Raw genomic sequence first — 21,078 nt, forward strand, 5'->3', positions numbered from 1 at the left:
TACACAGAGGAAACCCTGTCTCAAAAACCCCATAAACAAAAGGAAAGAGAAGACAAGAAAAGATTGACTTATATGTTTTAGTTTTATTAGATGTCAAAAGCATGACACAGATGTGTGTATTATTGATGGTACATAGTTGCATTGCATAATATTAGTTCTTAGGTTTATTATAATCCATTCAGAGTATAGATACTTTTATAATATTCTTGTTTGTGTGTCTCAGGGAGCTAAGTTACAGATTGGTAACAACAAAGGAAAGGTTCCACAGTGGGCAGAGAAAGACCCTCCCAGTGCTGGTATCGAGGCTGTAGCCTCTCTCCTGGCTGTGTTAAGCTCTGAGAGGAGGGAGGGTGAGAAGCCTCATGGCGGAGGCTCTGCAGCGATGCACATGAAATAAATGTCTTTTGTTTATAAACCTAGAAAAATTAAAAAGTCTCATTAACGGATGGCCATAGTCTTAGGAGAACAGACAAAAAGACACTGTATTTGAAACCCTAAGTGCACAGAGAAAGAAATCAGCCTTTCTATGAGATATAAATGTTAGCATAAATGGTCATCTGGCTGTATGAACTGTAAATGTTTTGTTCCCCCCTCTTCTTCAGATGGCTGCATATTTCGGATTTTCCGTAGCTGCTACTGACATTAATGGGGATGAGTAAGTTTCAAAAAAATGTTTCCGGAAACCACTTTCCTCTCTGTTTATAAGTGCTTGACTAAAACCAAACAGTGTTTCTTCTGTTTCTTTGTCTCCTTCCTGTTAATCTTCTGTCCCTTTAAGAAAACAATTTGATGCTCCCTAATCGTACATATGAGGAAACCTTTGGTCCTAAATTTTTTTTTAAAGGATTTATTTATTTATTATATGCCAGTACACCTTAGCTGTCTTTAGACATCAGATCTCTTTATGGATGGTTGTGAGCCACCATGTGGGTGCTGGGATTTGAACTCATGACCTTTGGAAAAACAGTCAGTGCTCTTACCTGCTGAGCCATCTCTCCAGCTCCTGGTCCTAAATTTTAAAACAGTGATTCCCAACCTTCCTAATGCTGTGACCCTTGAATACATGTCCTCATGTTGTGGTGACCGCCACCCATAAAATTATTTCATTGTTACTTCATAACTGTAAGTGTACTACTGTTATGAATCATAATGTAAGTATCTGATATTAAGAATATCTAATATTCGACCTCTGTGGGGGTCAAGAACAATAGATTGAGAACCACTGTCTTTCACAAGGGCAGTGTAATGTTATGAATGGCCTACCATTGAGCCATGTGGTCAGAAGGGGCTTGCAAGGGAGTGGGGAGTGGACGCTGAATAAAAAGAGGAGTTTTAATAAGAATGTGCTGATGAGGGGCTGGGAAGACTACTCAGTGGGCAAGAGCACTGGCTTGCCTTGCAGAGGGCGTGGGTTTGAGTCTCAGCACCTGTGTGGTGTCTCATAACCACCTAAATCCAGTTCTAAGGGATTAATGCCCCTTTCTGGCACCCCAGTAATCCTAGCAGAATCAGGTGGATCTGTGAGTTTGAGGCCTGCCTGGTCTACAGAGCAAGTTTTAGGACAGCCATGGCTACATAGAGAGACCTTGTCTCAAAAAAAGCCAAAGCCAGCCAACCAAATAAAAACCACCCATAGGAACAAAAATAGAAATTAAGAGACATGACAACTGCCAGATAGAGGTTGATTTGGTGTGTGAGGCCATTCTCTTCTTTCAGTTACGCAGATGTGTTCATCGGAGCCCCTCTGTTCATGGACCGAGGTTCAGATGGAAAACTCCAGGAGGTCGGCCAGGTCTCAGTGTCTCTGCAGAGAGCATCGGGAGACTTCCAGACCACAAAGTTGAACGGGTTTGAGGTTTTTGCCAGGTTTGGAAGTGCCATAGCGCCTTTGGGAGACCTGGACCAGGATGGCTTCAATGGTAAGATCTAAGTGCCTTTCTGTGTCACCTGAAGAAGTCCTAAAATGCCATGTATAGGAGCTCGTGTGTGTAAAACTCCTCCCGGAAAGATGGAAGAGCACACCACTGGCACCAAACTTAAAAAACAGGTTGCTATTTTTCCCCCTTAATACTGAGCAAAAAATTTTCAAAACTTGTCTTTCCTGAGCCGGAATGCCAGATGATCCTGCTGCCTGGCAGCGCCCTCTAGTGTCCATTTGGTTCCAAGTGAAAAACCAGCTCCCAGGCTCATTGTCAAAGCAATGATGACTTAAGGCCTATCTCAGGTATGAGTTTCCACTAAAGGTTTTTTATTAATTAATTAATTTTTTATAGTTGCACCTTTATAGTGAAACCTTGGAGAGAGGTTATATGTTTTTTCATGGGGACTTTTAAATGACTTATGCTCATTGTGTTATAGTGTCTTATATTTCAATAGTTACGGACACCTTTAAAGAACAAGTTGGCTTTTACTACACAGCTGTTTTTCAAAGTCTTAAATACAGATTAAAAATTAGATACGTAAAATATAGGTTACAGGGATTCTATTTTTTTGAAAATGTTAGCATTTAATTAACTCCCAGAGTAGCCTTTAAGCCACCAGGACACAGGCTCCTCCAACACCCTTAATCTTCTCTTCAGCTCTTCTGCTGAAGAATTTGGCCTTCACGATGACAGGCTGCTTGGGGAGCTTTCCCTTGCCCAGAACTTTGTAGTAGCCCGATCTAACAACATCAGTGATGGGAGCAGCTCCAGTCTTGTTTTTTGCTGCATTGACCCGTGTCTGCTCGCTGACCAACGTCCACAGTTTATCCAGGTTGACAGTTGGGCAGAAGCTGGTTACAGGGATTCTTGTAAATGAATAGTAAGGAGAGAACAATTGTTGGTTTGTTTGTATAATCAGCAATATATTTGGGTTTAGATAATATATTAGAAAATTACTAAGAAGCAAACTTGATAAATTCAGTAGTACAGATGACTCTGACTGGATTGTGAAAAGGAAACGCCTCCATTCCTGCCTTGTGGACAGCTGTGTCACAGACCAGCTTGAATAACCGTAGAGGTGTTAGATTTAGTGAATAACTAGACCAGGGCATATTTTGCTTCCTAAAATAGTCTTAAATTGTTTTTTGTCAGCAAAGAACATAGTATTCAACTGTAGAATAAAGCTCATAGCAAGTTATGGAAAGACCCCTGTAGGTCATCGCTTACTGACAATAAAACCTGGAGATAAAAAAGAAAACTATTTGATTTTCTACCTTGTGTAAAATTGTCAGGTCCCTTTCATTTTAGCTGGGCTCTGTCTCCCATGCTTTTTGGAGCAGCTAACACAGAACACTGTTGCTTTGTTCTAAAGGTATTCCAGACACCTTAAAGACTGGTTTCTTGATATTGTCATCTCACTTTTCATATGTTTATTATGTTATTCGACAGCATGAATAAACAACAATAAAAGTCTTAGAAAAGATTTTTACAAAGAAGTTTTAATGTTAGGAGATAAATATGTAGGAGGTGTGGATGGTCTCTAGGGAACTGCAGATGGTAAATCTTTAGTGGAAGGTTACCTGAGCCATGCTTATGTAAATATGCACTTTTTTTTTTTCCGAGACAGGGTTTTTCTGTGTAGCCCTGACTGTCCTGGAATTCACTCTGTAGACCAGGCTGGCCTCAAACTCAGAAATCTGCCTATCTCTGCCTCCCAAGTGCTAGGGTTAAAGGCGTGTGCCACCACCGCCCGGTGTAAACACACACTTTTATGCTGTTAGTTTTAGTCTAATTTTGTTCAGCTCTAATAACAGCCAGTGCCTGAGTCCTCCACCCCCTTAGATACCAGCAAAAGGGGAATTAGTTACTTGTTGCTATTACCAGATATGAAGTAACTTCAGGGAGTGCCTTAGTTAGGGTTTTACTGCTGTGAATGGGCACCATGACCATGGCAACATTTTATTTTAAAGGCAACATTTAATTGGGGCTGGCTTACTCAGAGGTTCAGTCCATTATCATCAAGGTGGGAACATGGCAGCATCCAGACAGCTATGGTGCAGGAGGAACTGAGAGTTCGACATCTTCATCTGAAGGCTGCTAGACTAGCTCCCTTGTGTTTAGGACTAGGGGCTTAAAGACCATGCCCACAGGGCCACACCCACTCCAACAAGGCCACACCTCCTGATAGTGCCCTTCCCTTGGCCAAGCATATTTAGGTCATCACAGAGAAGCGGGGGTTTTTCTTCCACTTACAGTCTGAGCATAAAGTTCCAGTCCCTTGTGTCTCCCGGCGGAATGCAGAGCACAGATAGGCAGTGGGGCCAGATGATAAGTGTCCCTGAAACACTAATCCACTTTCCCAGGCAGGGACCACCGCTGTGACGTCCCACAGCTCTCCAGATCAGCACCACTTGCTGGAGACCAAGTGTTCACTCTATGCGATGGGGGACAGGACATGTCACAGTCAAACCACAAAATGCATATGGAAAACAACAATACGTTAGGTTTCACGTAGACTCGGGTAATTTTGTGCAGTTTTTGTCATGATTGCCTAACAAAAGAAAACAGAGGGAAGGCTGAGACCTAAAGAGAGCAGTAGCCGGGTGTTGGTGGCACAAGCCTTTAATCCCAGCACTTGGGAGGCAGAGGCAGGTGGATTTCTGAGTTCAAGACCAGCCTGGTCTACAGAATGAGTTCCAGGACAGCCAGGGCTACACAGAGAAACCCTGTCTCGGAAAAAACCAACCAACAAACAAAAAAACCCCAAAGAGAACAGTAATGTAATCCAGGGAGGAAGTGAGTTTACAACAGTGCAAGTGGTTCTAGACAGCAGCCGAGAGGGAGACAGTAACTGTGTGTGCAATACTGATGGGATTAGAAAGAGACAGTTCATACTAAATAACCTCACAGACTTGAACCAGCAAGATGGACAAGATTAGAGACACTTTATACTAAATAATCTCACAGACTAGAGCCAGCACGATGGATGAGATTAGAGACAGTTTATACTAAATAGTCTCACAGACTACAGCCATCTTTTGCTGGAAAATTAATCAATATTAATCAATTAATATTTTCTTTTTTTAATTAATTAATTTTGTGTATATGAATATACTGTAGCTGTCTTCGGATACACTAAAAGAGGGTATTGGATCCCAATACAGATAAATGGTTGTAAGCCACCATGTGGTTGCTGGGAATTGAACTCACGACCTCTGGAAGAGCAGTCATGAACAATCTCTCCAGTTCCAATCAATATTTTCTTAATGCATATGTCAATTTGAATTATCTTTTTAAAACTTAGAAAGAGTTAAAAGGACTACTTTACATGATACAAATCTATCTTTAAGGAATAACATATTCGAAGGGCTTGTGGCTACCAGATAGTCTTCTAGGTGCTGAAAATCAGAGGCTAATCAAAGCTGGTGTGATGGTGCACACCTTTAAATCAAGTGTTCTAGAGGGAGAGGTAAGCAAATCTCTATGAATTTGAGGCCAGCCTGGTCTTCGTCGAGTGTTCCAGGACAGCCAAAGCTACATAGTGAGACCCTGTCTCAAGCAAAGCAAAACAGCAAGAAACAAAGAGGTTGATCGCCGATACACATCCTTAGCCAGGTGGTGGTGGCACACACCTTTAACCCAGCACTTGGGAGGTAGAGGCAGGTGGATCTCTTGAGTTTGAGGCCAGCCTGGTCTACAAGAGGGAGCGTGTACGTAGAGAAACCCTGTCTCTAACAAAACAAGATAGAACAAAACAAAAACAAACAAAAAGATAAACACCCACACACCTTCTTGAGGAACTCAGCATGCAATAGAGTGTGTATACGTACGAAATAGTCTTTTTTTAAAGACCAGTAGAATGCAATTACTGTGATTGAGGTATTTCCAGGCTTTATGGGCTCACACATAGAATGTGCAATCCAGGCATGTTTCCTATGTCAGGAGATGTTACCAAGGAGGTGTAAGGTTGTTAAGTAAGGACATCCAAGCAGTTTGGTGTGGCTGGTATCAAGGAGCCTTTGCAATTCAAAGAGATATCCATGTTTAGATTGGTAGTTCAGAGGAAGGAGGGATTGGCATATTTATTTTCAAGCCACCATGACCATTTAGTGTCACGGGACTTTCGGGGAGTGGGGGGCTAGAAAAGGGGAAATCATTTGAAATGTAAATAAAAAATATATTGAATAAAAAAAAAGAAAAAAAAGAATTTAAAAAATTATGTTTATGTTGTTTCAGTATAAAATGAACAGAATGAAGAAGTCAGAACTTTGAAATTCATAAGCTAGATTTTTATTTTGTAAGCTAAAACTCAGAAATCAATTAGAAGGAGGCGTCAAAAGGGTCACAGTCAAATTTAGACGAGTGTTTTCATGTGTTCTCTTCCACATCTGTAATTAAGATGAAGCACTTTCAGTTCATAAATCTTAAGTCTCTTGTCCAATGTCAGACTCAGGGCACCTGTCTCTAGATTAATGTCACTTTTATAGTTTTCTTTGAATCCCTTTGAAGTACAATTCCCTCTTTTGTTTTTTGTCATCTTCAGAGAGTCTCGCTCTGGAGCCCAGGCTGACCTTGAACTCAGAATCCTTCTGTGTAGTCTCTTGAGTGTTGGGATTACAGGCTTGCAGCCTAGACTGCTGTTCTGCAGAACTTCAGCTCAATAGTTAACCTAACAGATGGGTTGTATGAAGAATGTTAATGCCTAGAATGTCTTCTGGCCATCCCTGCCCACTTTCCTAATCCACAGTTCCTCTTCTCTCTCTCTTCATCTTCTCCACCCTGTTCCCTCTTGTCCACAGATATTGCAATTGCTGCTCCATATGGTGGTGAAGATAAAAAGGGACTTGTTTATATCTTCAATGGAAGACCCACAGGCTTGAATTCGGTGCCATCTCAAATCCTCGAGGGGCAGTGGGCTGCTCAGAGCATGCCCCCAAGCTTTGGGTATTCAATGAAGGGAGCTACAGATGTTGATAGAAATGGATATCCAGGTATGTCCTACAGATATGTGTGACTCTGGGCTTTCTCGGGCCCCACAGTATTAATAATTGTTTTCTAGCCCATCATCCCATTTAATGTTTAAACACTGCTGAAGACTTTAAACAGCCCTGTTTGATGGGAGTGTTCAATAGTACACAGAAACCAAATGCGCATTCCAAGTTTTTAAAATGTTATCTATTGCCATTTGTTTTTAAGGAGCTAGTATTTTTATGAACTGGTGCAATCACTGTGTTTCTGAATGTGTGTGTGTGTGTGTGTGTGTGTGTGTGTGTGTGTGTGTGTGTGTGTGATGTGTATTGAGTGCACCTGCATGTGGAGGCCAGAGGTGTGTTTTGTGCCATCTTGTGCTTGCTTCTGACACCTTATGCTTTGAGACAAGGTCCGCCACCGGAGCTCATAAATGCGGCTATGCTGGTTGAGGAAGCCTAGAGATCCTGCTGTCTCCCCCAGCCCCATGCTAGGATTACAGGTGCACAGCACCATAGCCCGCTTGAGTGTTGAGGAATGCAAACTGAAGTCCTCATGCTTTCTGCAGTAAGAACTCTACTCACAGAGCCATCCTCGGAGCCTGGACTAATCGCTCTGATTTATAACAAAACAAAACAAGTAAACATTTCACCAAATTTTCCAAACAACAATGTTGTGAGATTTAGTTAATCGAGGTCATGATAAGGCCGTTTTGTAGATGTGAAAGTAACTGAAAAAGGGTGACGAGATCAAGGTTTCCCACGGAGTTAATCTGTTAGAGTGAGGCCATCAGTTTAGATCTCTACTACTGTAGTGGGATCTAGGATCAAAATCGATCGTTTCATTACATGTAGTAAAATTTAGAAGACCCAGAATAGCCATTCTGGATTCTGGGTAAGCCTGGTGCGTGGTACGAGGTTTGTCTATGAGCTGCATCTTTCCAGAGCTTTGTTATGAGTGCAGTGTGCGAACTACAAAGCTTAAGATCACCAAATGTAGCTTTCCATTCCCCATGCACTTACACTTCCTGACTGTTTCATGCACTTTGTTTGTTATGTATGTCCTGGAACCCATAATCCTTCTGCCTTTGCCTTTGGAGTGGCTATGATTACAGGTGTACGGTACTATGCCCAGATCATTCATTCATTCATTCATTCACATAAATATACATATATATTATGCATATGTAAATGTATATGTTTTTATTATTTTTTAAAGGATTTATTTATTTTACATATATGAGTACATTGTAGCTTTACAGATGCTTGTGAGCCACCATGCGGTTGCTGGGATTTGAACTCAGAATCTTCGGAAGAGCAGTCACTGCTCTTAACCACTGCATCATCTCTCCAGCCCTTTTTATTATTTTATATGAATGGGTGTTTTACTTGCATATATGTTTGTGCATCATGTATTCAGTCAGAGGCCAGAAGATGGTGTGACACTCCCTGAACTGTAGTTATAGACAATTGTGCATCACTTTGTGGATGCTGGAACTAAGCTTTCATCTGCAGGAAGAGTAGCCAGTGTTCTTTACCTGCAGAGCAATCTCTTCAATCATATATATATATATACACACACACACACATATATATATGCACACACACACTTACACACATATATATATATGCACACACACATATATATATGCACACACACACACATATATATATGCACACACACACTTACACACATATATAGTATATATATAAATTATGTATATATATAAAATTTAACAAAATAACACCATTTATTAATCTTCATTGTGTATTTTGTTTCTTTGAAACATTTATTATTCTAAAACATGAATTTCATATTTCCCATTCTAACAAATAACTGTATGTAGTATCTTATTTTACCTTTATTATATATATTTGTTGTTGTTTGCCTCTAAACATTCTCTTAGGACAAAATTCTATATCTGTTATTTCAAAGGCACCCATTCATGTGTGTGTGTGTACATGTGTGTGTGTGTGTGTGTGTGTGTGTGTGTGTGTGTATTGTGAGTGCCAAGGTGTGGTGGTATTTGACTTATGTGTGGTTCTGGTGCCTGAGGTTAGAGGATGTGTGTGGGGTGTCACCTGGTTGATTCTTGCCTCGAGACAGGATGTGTGTGCTGCTGCAGCTTGGCTGGCTTGGGAGCCTCTGGAGAGCCTCATTTCCAAGCAGGGGCATGTTAGGACTAGAGACACTTGCACAGCTGTGTCCATTGTAAGCACCAAACCATCTCCCGAGCCCTCTAAATGTTCTTATTTAGCTGAAGGAGAGTCTAACTGAGGTTGAGAGTTCATTCACTGTTTTGAAATAGTTTTGCCTTGTGAACATTATCTTAAAACTTCTTGGCTTTGAGAATAAAACCCAGGAGCAGTAAACATGCCATAGAATAATGCATATTTTAAAAACCATATTTATTATTAATATGTTTTTTTCTCTCTCAAGACTTAGTTGTAGGAGCTTTTGGTGTGGATCGAGCTGTCTTATACAGGTATGTTGCATATAATTTAATGCAGGAATATTTTTAATTATTTGAAAAATATTTAGTTTAAGTACTCATTTGAATTTCAGTTTAATTTTCTTGAAGTAGTGACAAAATTATTTGTTCTATTAAAATTTTCAAGGTTTGCTGCACATAGTATATATTCAAGAAGCTCTCAAAGAAATAGAAAGCTATAGGTTTTTTTTAGAGATTTATTTATTTTGTGTATATGAGTACACTGTAGCTGTACAGATGGTTGTGATCCTTCATGTGGTTGCTGGGAATTTGAATCCAGGACCTCTGCTCTCTCCAGTCCGCCCCACTTGATTTGGCCTAAAGATTTATTTATTATTATATCTAAGTACACTGTAGCTATCTTCACATGCACCGGAAGAGGGCGTCAGATCTCATTATGAATGGTTGTGAGCCACTTTGTGGTTGCTGGGATTTGAACTCAGGATCTTTGGAAGAGGAATCAGTGTTCTTAACTGCTGTAAGTGTGCTTCAACCCAGTATTTAAAAAATTTAAAGGGTGAAAATGGGTTGGAGAGATGACCCAGCAGTTAAGAATGGAGTTAGGAGCATGTACTGTTCTCGCAGGACCCAGGTTCAGTTCCTAGCATCTGTGTCAGGCCTGTAACTCCATCTCCACAGGGTCTGATGTCTTTTTCTGGCGTCTGCAGGCATCTGCGCTCATCCCCGCCCATTTCCACCCCAAATACACACAATTAAAATAATGAACACAAACATTTAAAGAGTATAAAATAAGCATGTGTAAGCTGCCATTCTGTAAATATCCTCCTCATTAAGAAGTCACATCTGCCTTACGTGTGGTCCGTAGATATCTGCCTGTGTAGCATGGCTGCCTCCTCTCCTGCACACGTGCCTGTCAGCACAGGTAGGGTTATGGCACACGCACGCCTCGCCATGTTCCCTCTAATTAGCTGAAGTCCTCTCGCTGGTAGCAGTTGGGCTTTATTGAGCTGAACTCAGGTAGGCCGATTGATTGTCTCACTTGCCTGCAATTGAACAATGGCCAGGCTGCAGGACGGAATTAGGTCCGTTGTGGGTAAAATGAGACAGTCAGGTATCTCATGTTTACATCTGTGCTAGTACAATTGCCATTACGATTACCAATAGTGATAGGCATTGAATTGCATCTGTAGCAAATGAGAATTTAATCAATCTATTTTAAAATAACCTTTCTCTCCTTTCCCTCTCCTCTCTTCTTCCTCTTCCCCTTCCTCTTCTTGTTCTTCTTCTACTTCTTCTCCCCCATCTCTCTCTCATTTAAAACTAGAGCCAGACCCGTTGTCACCGTAAATGCTGGTCTTGAAGTGTACCCTAGCATTTTAAATCAAGACAATAAGATTTGCCCGTTGCCTGGGACAGCTCTCAAGGTTTCCTGGTAAGGATCTTTGTTTAGTAGTCATTGTGATGATTAACAGTTTCATCATTGTACAAACAACACAAAGTTAGCTGACAGGGCTGAAATAAGAAACCCAGGCAGTTCCTGTGAATGCAGTCTATATCCATGTCACAGATAAGGTTATAGAAGTTGACTTTCAAGGAAGCTATCTAGAAGGTTCCAGAAATAGTTTATAACTTAGTATGAGAAAGATTTTTAATGTATTTCATCAAAAGTGTATTCAAGAAGAAAAAGGTAAACAGACCTCAAAACATTTTAATTTTAATTATAAATTGGCCCGTCTGAAAATTTAAGTTTATAACAGGATGTGTTTTTTCTCAGACTTCATATATGTGAATAATGTTACAAAAAATAATTTTCCCTAATAGTTTTTCTTTCGCTTGTTTTACACACACACGCACACGCACATGCACACGCACATACACACACACACACACACACACACACACACGCACGCACATACACACACACACACAGTCTATTTTTCATAAATCCAGTGTGGGAGTTCTTTGCATCATAATTTTTTCTATCTTAAATATAAAATTTCCATCAATTTTGCTACATTTTTATTTAACTTTATTATAGTTATCTTTTACTTAAATCGATTCATGTTATTTTAAAAACTTAAAAATTTTCATGTATGTCCAAATAAATATAAAACTTAACTAATAAAGCTCCCTGACTCACGGATAGCGAGAGCAGCTTGTCTTGAGGAGCACTGCTCTTGGTCCTACGGAAGGTCAGATAGAACTCAGGGGTGTGAGGCTAACCACACGCTCGCAGGGAAGCTTTATTCAAGTGAGTCTGAGAAGGACATTTTCCTGGCTTTCTTGAATGACTGCTACAAACATTGAAAGTTTGCAGTTCTCCATTGGATTATGCTAAGCAGTACGTAACACTAGCTCTGTGGTTGGTTGGCAACCAAGCTGGTTAGGGTTTAGCTGACATTTTTACTGCTCTTGTCTGCTCTCACATTTCCTGTGGGTGCTGGTAAGTTCTGCTAATGTGGTCAACATGAGAAGGCTTCCTTCTGGTGGTATACCTAGAGCAGTGTATGCAGATACAAGCCTGTTCGACAGAAGAGCCCAAGCTCTTCGAATAGCGATCATGGTACAGAACAACAAATATACTTTGCCTGATATTTCAGTGACTAAGAGTCCTTGTCTCAACAATTAGAACATGATAGGAGAAGACACCCAAAGTGGACTGCTGGCCTCCATGTATGCACACAGAGACAAGCTCCTCCCTGCATGTGTACATACATGTACATACAAACACAGACAATTAATACATAGATAAATACTGGACAAATATTAAACATAAAAAGAGATGAAATTTTTTTGTAATGTAGACTCTACCATCTGTTCTCTGCATTTGTCAATTCAAAGAACCATGGAGAGAAAGAAATATACAATAAAAATTGTGTCTGTTCTGGAGATATGCAGACTTTTTTCTTGTCATTCCTTAAAAATGCAATACAGCAAGATATTGACATAGTGCTTACATTGTATTAAATGTTATATGTATTCTGTGGGTGTTACAGCTCTTCTGTGGGTGGGTGACTTAGAGTTGGAGGATGTCAACTGTCTGCAGAGCCCCAGGATCCATGGATTTTGGTGTCAGGGAGTGAACGGCTGGTTGCTAGAACCGTTTCCCTCCACCCCAATACTAAGGGAGAGTTACATTAGAAATGTGAGATTTGGGTGGTATTCAGTTCTCAGTAATATACCTAAACTAGATTATAGAATTTACATTTGAAAACGTTTTTTTTTACAGTTTTAATGTCAGATTCTGCTTAAAGGCGGATGGCAAAGGAACACTTCCGAGGAAGCTCAGTGAGTATCTTGTGCAGGATCAGCGTGCTTCACTGCTGGACACTGAGTGGAAGAATGGTCAATAGGGGCAGCATTTAGGAGGTTGAGTGGTTGATGATAGGAGGTAAATGTTTAGGACTCTGTGCTCTACTGAGCCTTCCCCGGCCTTGGAAAGGGTGTAAAGTTTGTGCTGCTGCGTTGAGTCTGTGGCTCCAACACCATTCCGACTATGCTGGAATGACTGATGTGATCCGACGGCAACGTTTGCCGGGTGAATGGATAGTGACTTCTGCTGGTCAGTGGGGCAGGCTGGAGAAGGAGCCACTCTCTCTCAGGCTGAGTGTGCAGATGGTGGCAGGCAGGACCTCCCTCACTGGAAGATCAGATTCATGTGGAGACCACGCGGGAAGGAGAGAGCAGAGGCGTGCCCCCAGGACTGAAGAAGTCTGTGGTGGAGTGAGCTCTCTTTGTCTGAGAAGCTGCAAGGAGAGGTGACGTAGCCATGGAGACCAGAACAGGGATACACCTGCATTTGGAATTAAACACTTAAATAGATAAAGAGACTAGAGGTTTTAAAATTTTGCACTTTAAGTTCCTTTTAAGCAACTGCTTATAGAAATAAGAATCAGAAGGCAGTAACTGTAACAATTGCCTGAGTTTTCATTTAAAATGATTTTTGCCCATTAGATTCTCTTTGGCGGTCTGCTTCAGGAGGGATATATTCAGTTGTCACGTTAAAGGGCAGCTTCATTGGAAACACCATTGCAGTGATATAAACTGTTCATAATACTAAATGTAATAATGAGGAAACATATTAATCAATACTTAATAAAATCAACAAGACACTTGCTACTTGCATTAAATAGTAGAAGTCATGTGTATGTGTGTGTGTGTGTGTGTATGTGTGTGTGTGTGTGATATGTGCCTGTGTGTACTGTGAGGGGGATGAAACCCAGGGTCTCATGTATTCTACCAACAGCCTGCTTCCTTCACCCAGTGGGAAAAGTCTTAATTTACTTGTGTTTCAGTCCATGGACATCCTTACTTAACTTAAAAGCTTTTTTCTCCTTAGCTTAAATTAAAAGCAAAATTTCTCCTATCTGATAACTTGGCTTCATTACTGTCATTGTAATTGCATATGACATTTTTTGGGGTTACAAATGAATTATTTAGTTATTAGTTTCTGGAATTAATGTGTTGCTGTCTCACCACAATGCTTAGGCATTTAAATGAATTTAGAAGGAAGTTGCTTTTCAGAAATGCGTGTCTATCTCTGCCTGCAGGAAGAGTCTAGAGTGCTAGGATGGCAAGGTGCCCGCAGGAATGTGTTGGTTATAAATGCTTTGGTTTGTATAGACTTCCAGGTGGAGCTTCTTTTGGATAGACTCAAGCAAAAGGGAGCCATCCGTCGAGCACTGTTTCTCCATAACAGGTCCCCGGGGCACTCCAAGACCATGACGGTTTTCAGGGGTGGCCAGACGCAGTGTGAGGAGCTGGTCGCCTATCTTCGGGTAAGACACTTTGCGCCCGGCCAGCTTCTCATCATAGTTACCCCCTCTTTCATGTCAACGATTTTTCCTACCTGTAAATCAGTGTTTAGTTAAGCTGAAAAACCTCAGAGAAATATACCTGAGAAAACTGGCTTTTCCAGTGTCAAAGCCATTATTGAAGGTAGAGTTTATTCCTGTCAGATGGATGTTCGTAGAGGCTACTGTGTTACTGAGTGAGTCAGGAGACTTATTTCTGGGAATATTGCTGGACTCTCAAGTCTGTAAAACTCTCCGGTTTCCAAAAAATAAGCAATCCACTACAAATTCCTAGTTTAAAATCTGAGTTGTAAGCGTCTGTGTGAGTCTAGTTTGAGGCAAGAGATGGACCCTGAAGCAGGGATGGATTTGATTGAGGACATCAGCCAGGGATTGAGATCTAACTGAAGCCTTTTGCCGCTTGAGACTTGTTTGATCTTTGTGTGACACTGAAGGGTTTCTGGCACAGAGATACATCTGGACTCTAGCCTGAGGGAGTACAGGGCCCTTGCACAGGAGCAGTCCAACTTGGGAATCAGGTGATGTGCAGTCAGAACAGGAATTGTTTATTGTGTTTGTTTTACTTGTATGTATGTATGTATATATGTATGTATAACATGTTATGTGCCTGGTATCTATCCGTATCTAATCTAATCTATGTATGTATGTATGTATGTATGTATGTATGTATGTATGTATGTATGTATCTATCTATCTATCTATCTATCTATCTATCTATCCATTTCTTTAAAGGTATATTCTAGATATTAAGACCGTCTAGCCGGGTGGTGGTGGCGCACACCTGTAATTCCAGCACTTGGGAGGCAGAGGCCAGCCTGGTCTACAGAGTGAGTTCCAGGACAGCCAGGGCTATACAGAGAAACACTGTTTCGAAAAAAAAAAAACCAAATCCCCAAAACAAACAACAAACAACAACAACAACAACAAAGACTATTATGCATTCCTTTAAAATTATGTGGATGGCTGTTTTGCCTGCATGTGAGACTATGTATATATTCATGCCTGGTACCCGTGGTGGTCAGAAGATGGCATTAGGTCCCCTGGAAACAGAGTTACAGATGATTGTGAGCTACCATTTGGGTGCTGGGAATTGAACCCAGGTCCTCGGGAAGAGTAGCCAGTGCTCTTAACCACTGAGCCATCTCGCCAGCCCCTAGGCTTCTTAGAGCTTTTGCCACCTCCCAATCTCATCAAGCCTTCACCATGTAGATACGTGGTGGATACCAAGGATCTAAACCACTCGGCAATCAGGACTAGAAAAGTAAGTTGAAAATTGATTGGAAAAAGAGAATGTGATTTAGGTAAAAGCAATTATAATGGAGAATTACTTAAATTATCAATGGACTATCATAGGAGTAGAATATAGGGAAACTGTGTACTTTAAATGCTATTTAATTTACATGAAATGTCTGACAAATTTTAAAAAATGAACAAACTTTTACATAAAATTTGAAATAAAAATGGATATAAGGATAGATAAAATTTAGACTTAAATTATAAATTTTTAAACTAATCAATATATTTGAAAACTTGGATAAAAAAAACCCATAATTCTTAGGCATATATAACACACCTGCCATTAGGAGATACAAAAAACCAATAGCTATAGGATCACTCATATATGATTATATAGAGCTATTTTTAAAATGGAAAGGTAATTGAAATTAGTTTTGTTTGTTTTTGGAGGCAATGTTACATGTTGTCTAGACCCTTGAACCATGCTTTGTAGCTGAAAATGACCTTGGATTCAGGATTCTCCTGCCTCTACATCCTAAGTCCCCGTTTTTTTGTTTTTGGGTTTTTTTTGTTTGTTTGTTTGTTTTGTTTTTTGTTTTATTTTTTTTTAACATAAGGCCTAGATGATTTTTATGCAGTATTATGACTTAGGAATGAACCATTTCTGATCGTTTACTATTCTCTGTTCTTCAAGAGAATAGTAAAACTGGAAAATGTCTAATGTTCTATGAAGCTTGACATATGTCAAGCTACCAGATCAATCAGTAGACCAAGGTGAGTTCATTCTAGGCTGGGCTGACATTGGGAATTTAGAAGGAGAACTTTCTACATGAATAAAGAAGGGGGAAAAAAGCAAGACCATTTTATGTAGCTGCAGAAGAAAAAAAAAAACTGATCTGATGAACCATTGTTTAGAGGCAGTCATGACTGTGAACAAATCCAAGATTAAATTTAATCCAAGTCTGTTTGTTGACTAGTTCAGATGTGATAGGCGGAAGCTTATTCACTGCTGATGATTCTTTAGTTGTTATGAAGGTTTTGGAAAATAAATAAGAACTGGTGAATGTTGTGACTAAATAAGAATCATCACTGCAACAAAATTTTGTAATTCAAAATCAAACCACAAGTCATCTTTGACTGAAGAACGGATAAACTGTCCTAACATATTACCTGGCAGTAAAGTTTAATCTTGTATATATGGAACAACATGGATGAGGCTTAAAGTATTAAGTGGAAAGAAGATCAGAGGTTATGTATGAGCTCATGTCCAGTTATCCAAAAGAAACAAAAAACAAAAGTGGGGGTCACACAGTTCAGTGGCACACACACTGCTAGATCTCTATAAAATATGGCACCCGCAAGTTGGGCGTGTAAATACCGGCCGTCAGGAAAGAGTGACCACAAGAGATTTCTAGCTAAGCTTGAAAATGGTGGCGTCAGCAGAGCAGGCGGGGACGGGCGAACTGAAATTTCAGCAGCGCTTACACGGAGAAGGGACGCAAAGGTTGAAAGGAAAAGAGGCAGCTTAAGGCCACGTTCATGCCGTTCTGATTGCTGTGCTGGTTAGCTGCCTGAGTGTTCATCTTACCATGTCGATATAAAATAACAGCCTCACTTTAGGGAAGGCAAGAGAAGAATTTATTCAAGGAATGAGAGTGACCATGGCTGGGAGCCTCCTCCCTGAAGCACAGACTCTGGGCTGTGTTACAGTGTATGTTTTTACAGACATAGGGACTGTTGGTCAAAGGGAGGTAGTGGGCTACAAAAGGCAGTGGAATCTCTTCTGTGAGGTTCAGATGCCATCTTTAACATCTGCTACAGGATTCAGATATTTTATTCTTTGGTTCCTGGAGCTGAGATATCCAGCAGGTTTTCTGATGGATTCCAGCAGTTTCAGCTAGCTATGGCAAAAGTAAGCCAGATGCAGAGATTTATAGCTAAGTTATTAAAAGGGACTAATAATATTCTATAACAACTCTGGTTCATTATCTGAAGTATTACATCTTTGCATAATTGGCAGAGCTCAGCTCTTAGCAGACTGTTAAATACATGTGGCTTCTTCAGAGAACTTTGGTTCATGATTAATGCACTTCATAGGTTTTTATTTTTGTTTTGATGAGTCAAATGTTACATTATAAAACTAAACCTGCTGAATAGTTCTTACTGAACAACCATGTGAGTTTGACTTTATGCTTACTACCAGTTAACACAGTTTTTCAGATGTTAGAACTGGATGTTCTGTGATGGATTCAGCTGCTTTTGTGGTTCCCCCGGTTGTGGATTTCTCCAGAGTTTAGAGTGATGCCACCTTTAACCTGAGGCTCTTTTGTTTCAGGATGAATCTGAATTTAGAGACAAGCTCACTCCCATCACCATTTTTATGGAGTATCGGTTGGACCAGAGAACGGCTGCTGATGCCACAGGTTTGCAGCCCATCCTGAACCAGTTCACTCCGGCCAATGTCAGTCGGCAGGTAACCACAGCCCCCAAGTTATTTCCTACCTTGTTCTTTGATCTTTTGTTAAGGCTTTACAGTTTGCATTCTTAAGTATTATAAGAGATTGTTTTTACAGTGTCAGTAGATGTTTAATTAAGAAATCAGAGGGGGAAATAATCAAAATATTTAGGACTGAGTTCTTTAAACCTATTCAGTAGTTATATGCATTGAAACACTGGACCATATTTTATATTCAGACAATAGTAAAATGATCTAAGGGAAATAACAAAAGACCAGCTTATTTACATGCAGTTTTTAGTACTTACATCTTGAGTGTACATTTTGTAGTGTATATATCTATATTTACATCAATATCTATATCTATATATATGCAATTTTATGTATATATATTATATAAGTAATTGCCAAGTCCTGCTTGGTCCTGGAACCTGACTGGATACAGTAGAGGAATGAAGGACAAACAAACATACATGTACTGGAAAGCTGGGGTCAGGTGGGTTCTGTGCGCTCTGATGGAGGAGTACCAAATGTCACATAGCATCTGGGGAGCTCAGTGTGTTTGTTATGTACAACACAGGGGAAGGGCTACCTAGTCCTGTAGACGGTCTCTGTGGGTGAGGAGTCTCAGTATATAAACATCTGGGAGGAAGAAGGCGCATTTGCTAGGTTTTGCACACATTGCCAATATTTGCACTGACACCAGAGGAAAGCGTTGCCAGTTCTGAGCCTGCACTGTATGGGAAGGCTTTGCCCTTCCCATGTGTCTGATGCATCGGTCCTGCACACTGCTCTGCCCACATCAAACAGTACGCTTTCACTCCGGACTTCATCTGCTCGTTACACACACACTCAGAGCTCCAGGCCCACCACAAGTAATGCTTTCCATAAGGCAACACAAATTTCAAACAGTTTGGTAATTTTGCAAAACCCTTTGCACAATGCCTCTCTTTAAGTATTGTTTTCTATATCTTCCTTGAATTTTATTTTATTTTATTAGCATAATCTTGGTTGTCAGTTCTTTGTTTTGTTTTGTTTTGAAAGATTTATTTATTGTTATATTTAAGTACACTGTAGCTGTCTTTAGACAACCAGAAGAGGGCGTCAGATCTCATTATGGATGGTTGTGAGCCACCATGTGGTTGCTGGGATTTGAACTCAGGACCTTTGGAAGAGCAGTCAGTGCTCTTAACTGCTGAACCATCTCTCCAGCCCCAGTTCTCAGTTCTAAAATATAATGAGCAGCGTTTGTTTTGGGGGGGTATACTTTGAGAATTGTAATATGACAATATAAAATGCAAATTGAAGTATTTTTTTAAAGTTTACATGTAGTTTATGTATTTTAACAAACATATTTTGTTTTGTACCTTGATAATTTAGGTATCAAGGTACAAAATAATTTATAATTTATAATTTATCTGCCACTTTTTACTATCCACCAGCAAAGGACTTGTGAATATAGTTCTGTGTTCAGAGTTGTTCTTGGGGTGGATGGATGTTGTGCCCATGTTTAATTTTATATCTGAGCTTCTAGTATGTGTGCTTTAATGTGGTACTTTCTTTAGAAATAACTTTCTACCTGTGCCTTTTAGTACTGGTTTTGATGTATGGGTTATGACTATTTTTTCTTTATAGTTTTAGAATTATTTTAGAAATCTTTATCATTATTGTTACTTTTTTTTTTTGGAGATAAGCTCTCTCTAAAATAGGAACAAATAAGCCAAGAGTGACTTTGCCTTTATTTTCTTTTTCTCCTTCATGCTTTTGCTCCTTCTGGGTTCTCCTAACATCTCTTTTCTTGCTTGGCTGTTTCTCTTTTGAGGGTTTTTCCATGTGTTCTTCATGACACAGTCCCTTGGCCAGAGCCAGAAAAAGCAAGTTAAGATTTTTTTGATGTTTGCTTCTGGTTTGTTTAATTAATTAATTGATTGATTTTGGTTGTTTAGTTGATTGTTTCTTTTCATTTGTTTTGTTTTTTTTCTTTTTTCTTTTTTTTTTAAAGCTTCTTTCCCAATGTTTTGTACAGGGGGAACTTATTTTGACCCTTTTCTCCCTACATAATATTTGCAGCAGTTTCTGGGATAGCAGCAGAGGCCAGTGTCTTAACGAGGAGCCCTGATTGTCTTGTCACTGCTCGGATAGGTTAGCCAGGAGCACGTTTAAAAGGATCCCTCACTTCTTGTACTAGACGTTATTCCAAAATTTCAGACAGCTTATCTGAGAAATACAAACTTCGAAGTAATTATATCTCACCCTATTTTTCCTTATTCCTGATTACCTACACCGGCATGTTTAAAGATGAGTTTCTAGGATCCATGTCAAAAATAATAAAATGTTTTTCTTGAAGGCTCATATTCTCCTTGACTGTGGCGAAGACAATGTCTGTAAACCTAAACTGGAAGTTTCCGTAGATAGGTAAGTTTTACTCTAAACTGTAAATATAAAAATATTAGAAACTTAAATGGAAAAGCACACTTTCCTATTTAGGATGCTAATGTTTTTAAGGAGAATTATTTGTAGTAAAGGAGAATTCACAATTTTCTTCACAATAAAGCAATTAATATAGTGGTTAAAAAAGTACCCACTGTATTTTCACTAGGGGCCTGGCTTGGCAGGGTTATGATCATCAGCGTTGGTCGTACCATGAGTCCTACTAATTGCCTTGATACACTGCATTGTGGACAAGCTCTGAACTGAGGAATGTCCCTACCACTTGAGGAGACTCTTGTGAGAACTGTGACAAAAGAATAATTAATCTTTTTAGCAAGGCCATGAAGGAATTAGAAGTACATGCACAGATGTAATATGACTTTGGTAGTATGTGTACACAGCGGTGATCTGTGACAGCATCACTGTTCAGTCACACAGTGTAGAGCACCGGACTTGCACCCGTTGCGCTGTTTTCTGTTTTCTGTTGAGCTGTGGAAAAGCCTTGACCTATCCCGAGACAGTGAAGGCTGTCAGCCACGTGACTTGTCTCCTGTTTCTCTGACTAGTCACACGCTCCCTCCCCTCGGAGTCTCTTTTCACTGTTGGACTTGAATTTACTTCCAGTGATCAAAAGAAGATCTATATTGGGGACGACAACCCTCTGACACTGACTGTGAAGGCGCAGAATCAAGGAGAAGGGGCCTATGAAGCCGAGCTGATCGTTTCCATCCCTCCGCAGGCTGACTTCATCGGGGTTGTCCGGAACAGCGAAGTAAGCAAGCTGTCTCTGGAAATCCCGGC

At 40.1% G+C, this 21,078-nt stretch overlaps 1 protein-coding gene across 2 annotated transcripts in view; it reads left to right on the forward strand.

Moving 5' to 3' along the window:
* The window catches only part of Itgav (integrin subunit alpha V), a 77,364-nt gene that overhangs the window by 40,878 nt on the left and 15,408 nt on the right, over positions 1-21,078 (forward strand). For both annotated transcript variants that reach the window (XM_052182799.1, XM_052182800.1), the window contains exons 11-20: positions 603-655; positions 1,717-1,919; positions 6,722-6,913; positions 9,330-9,375; positions 10,667-10,774; positions 12,572-12,630; positions 13,966-14,120; positions 17,728-17,865; positions 20,195-20,262; positions 20,902-21,049. In XM_052182799.1, coding sequence (XP_052038759.1) covers positions 603-655; positions 1,717-1,919; positions 6,722-6,913; positions 9,330-9,375; positions 10,667-10,774; positions 12,572-12,630; positions 13,966-14,120; positions 17,728-17,865; positions 20,195-20,262; positions 20,902-21,049 — 1,170 coding nt within the window. The remainder of the gene's footprint in view (positions 1-602; positions 656-1,716; positions 1,920-6,721; positions 6,914-9,329; positions 9,376-10,666; positions 10,775-12,571; positions 12,631-13,965; positions 14,121-17,727; positions 17,866-20,194; positions 20,263-20,901; positions 21,050-21,078) is intronic.

Source organism: Apodemus sylvaticus, chromosome 5, assembly GCF_947179515.1.
Source record: "Apodemus sylvaticus chromosome 5, mApoSyl1.1, whole genome shotgun sequence".
Taxonomy (NCBI): domain Eukaryota; kingdom Metazoa; phylum Chordata; class Mammalia; order Rodentia; family Muridae; genus Apodemus; species Apodemus sylvaticus.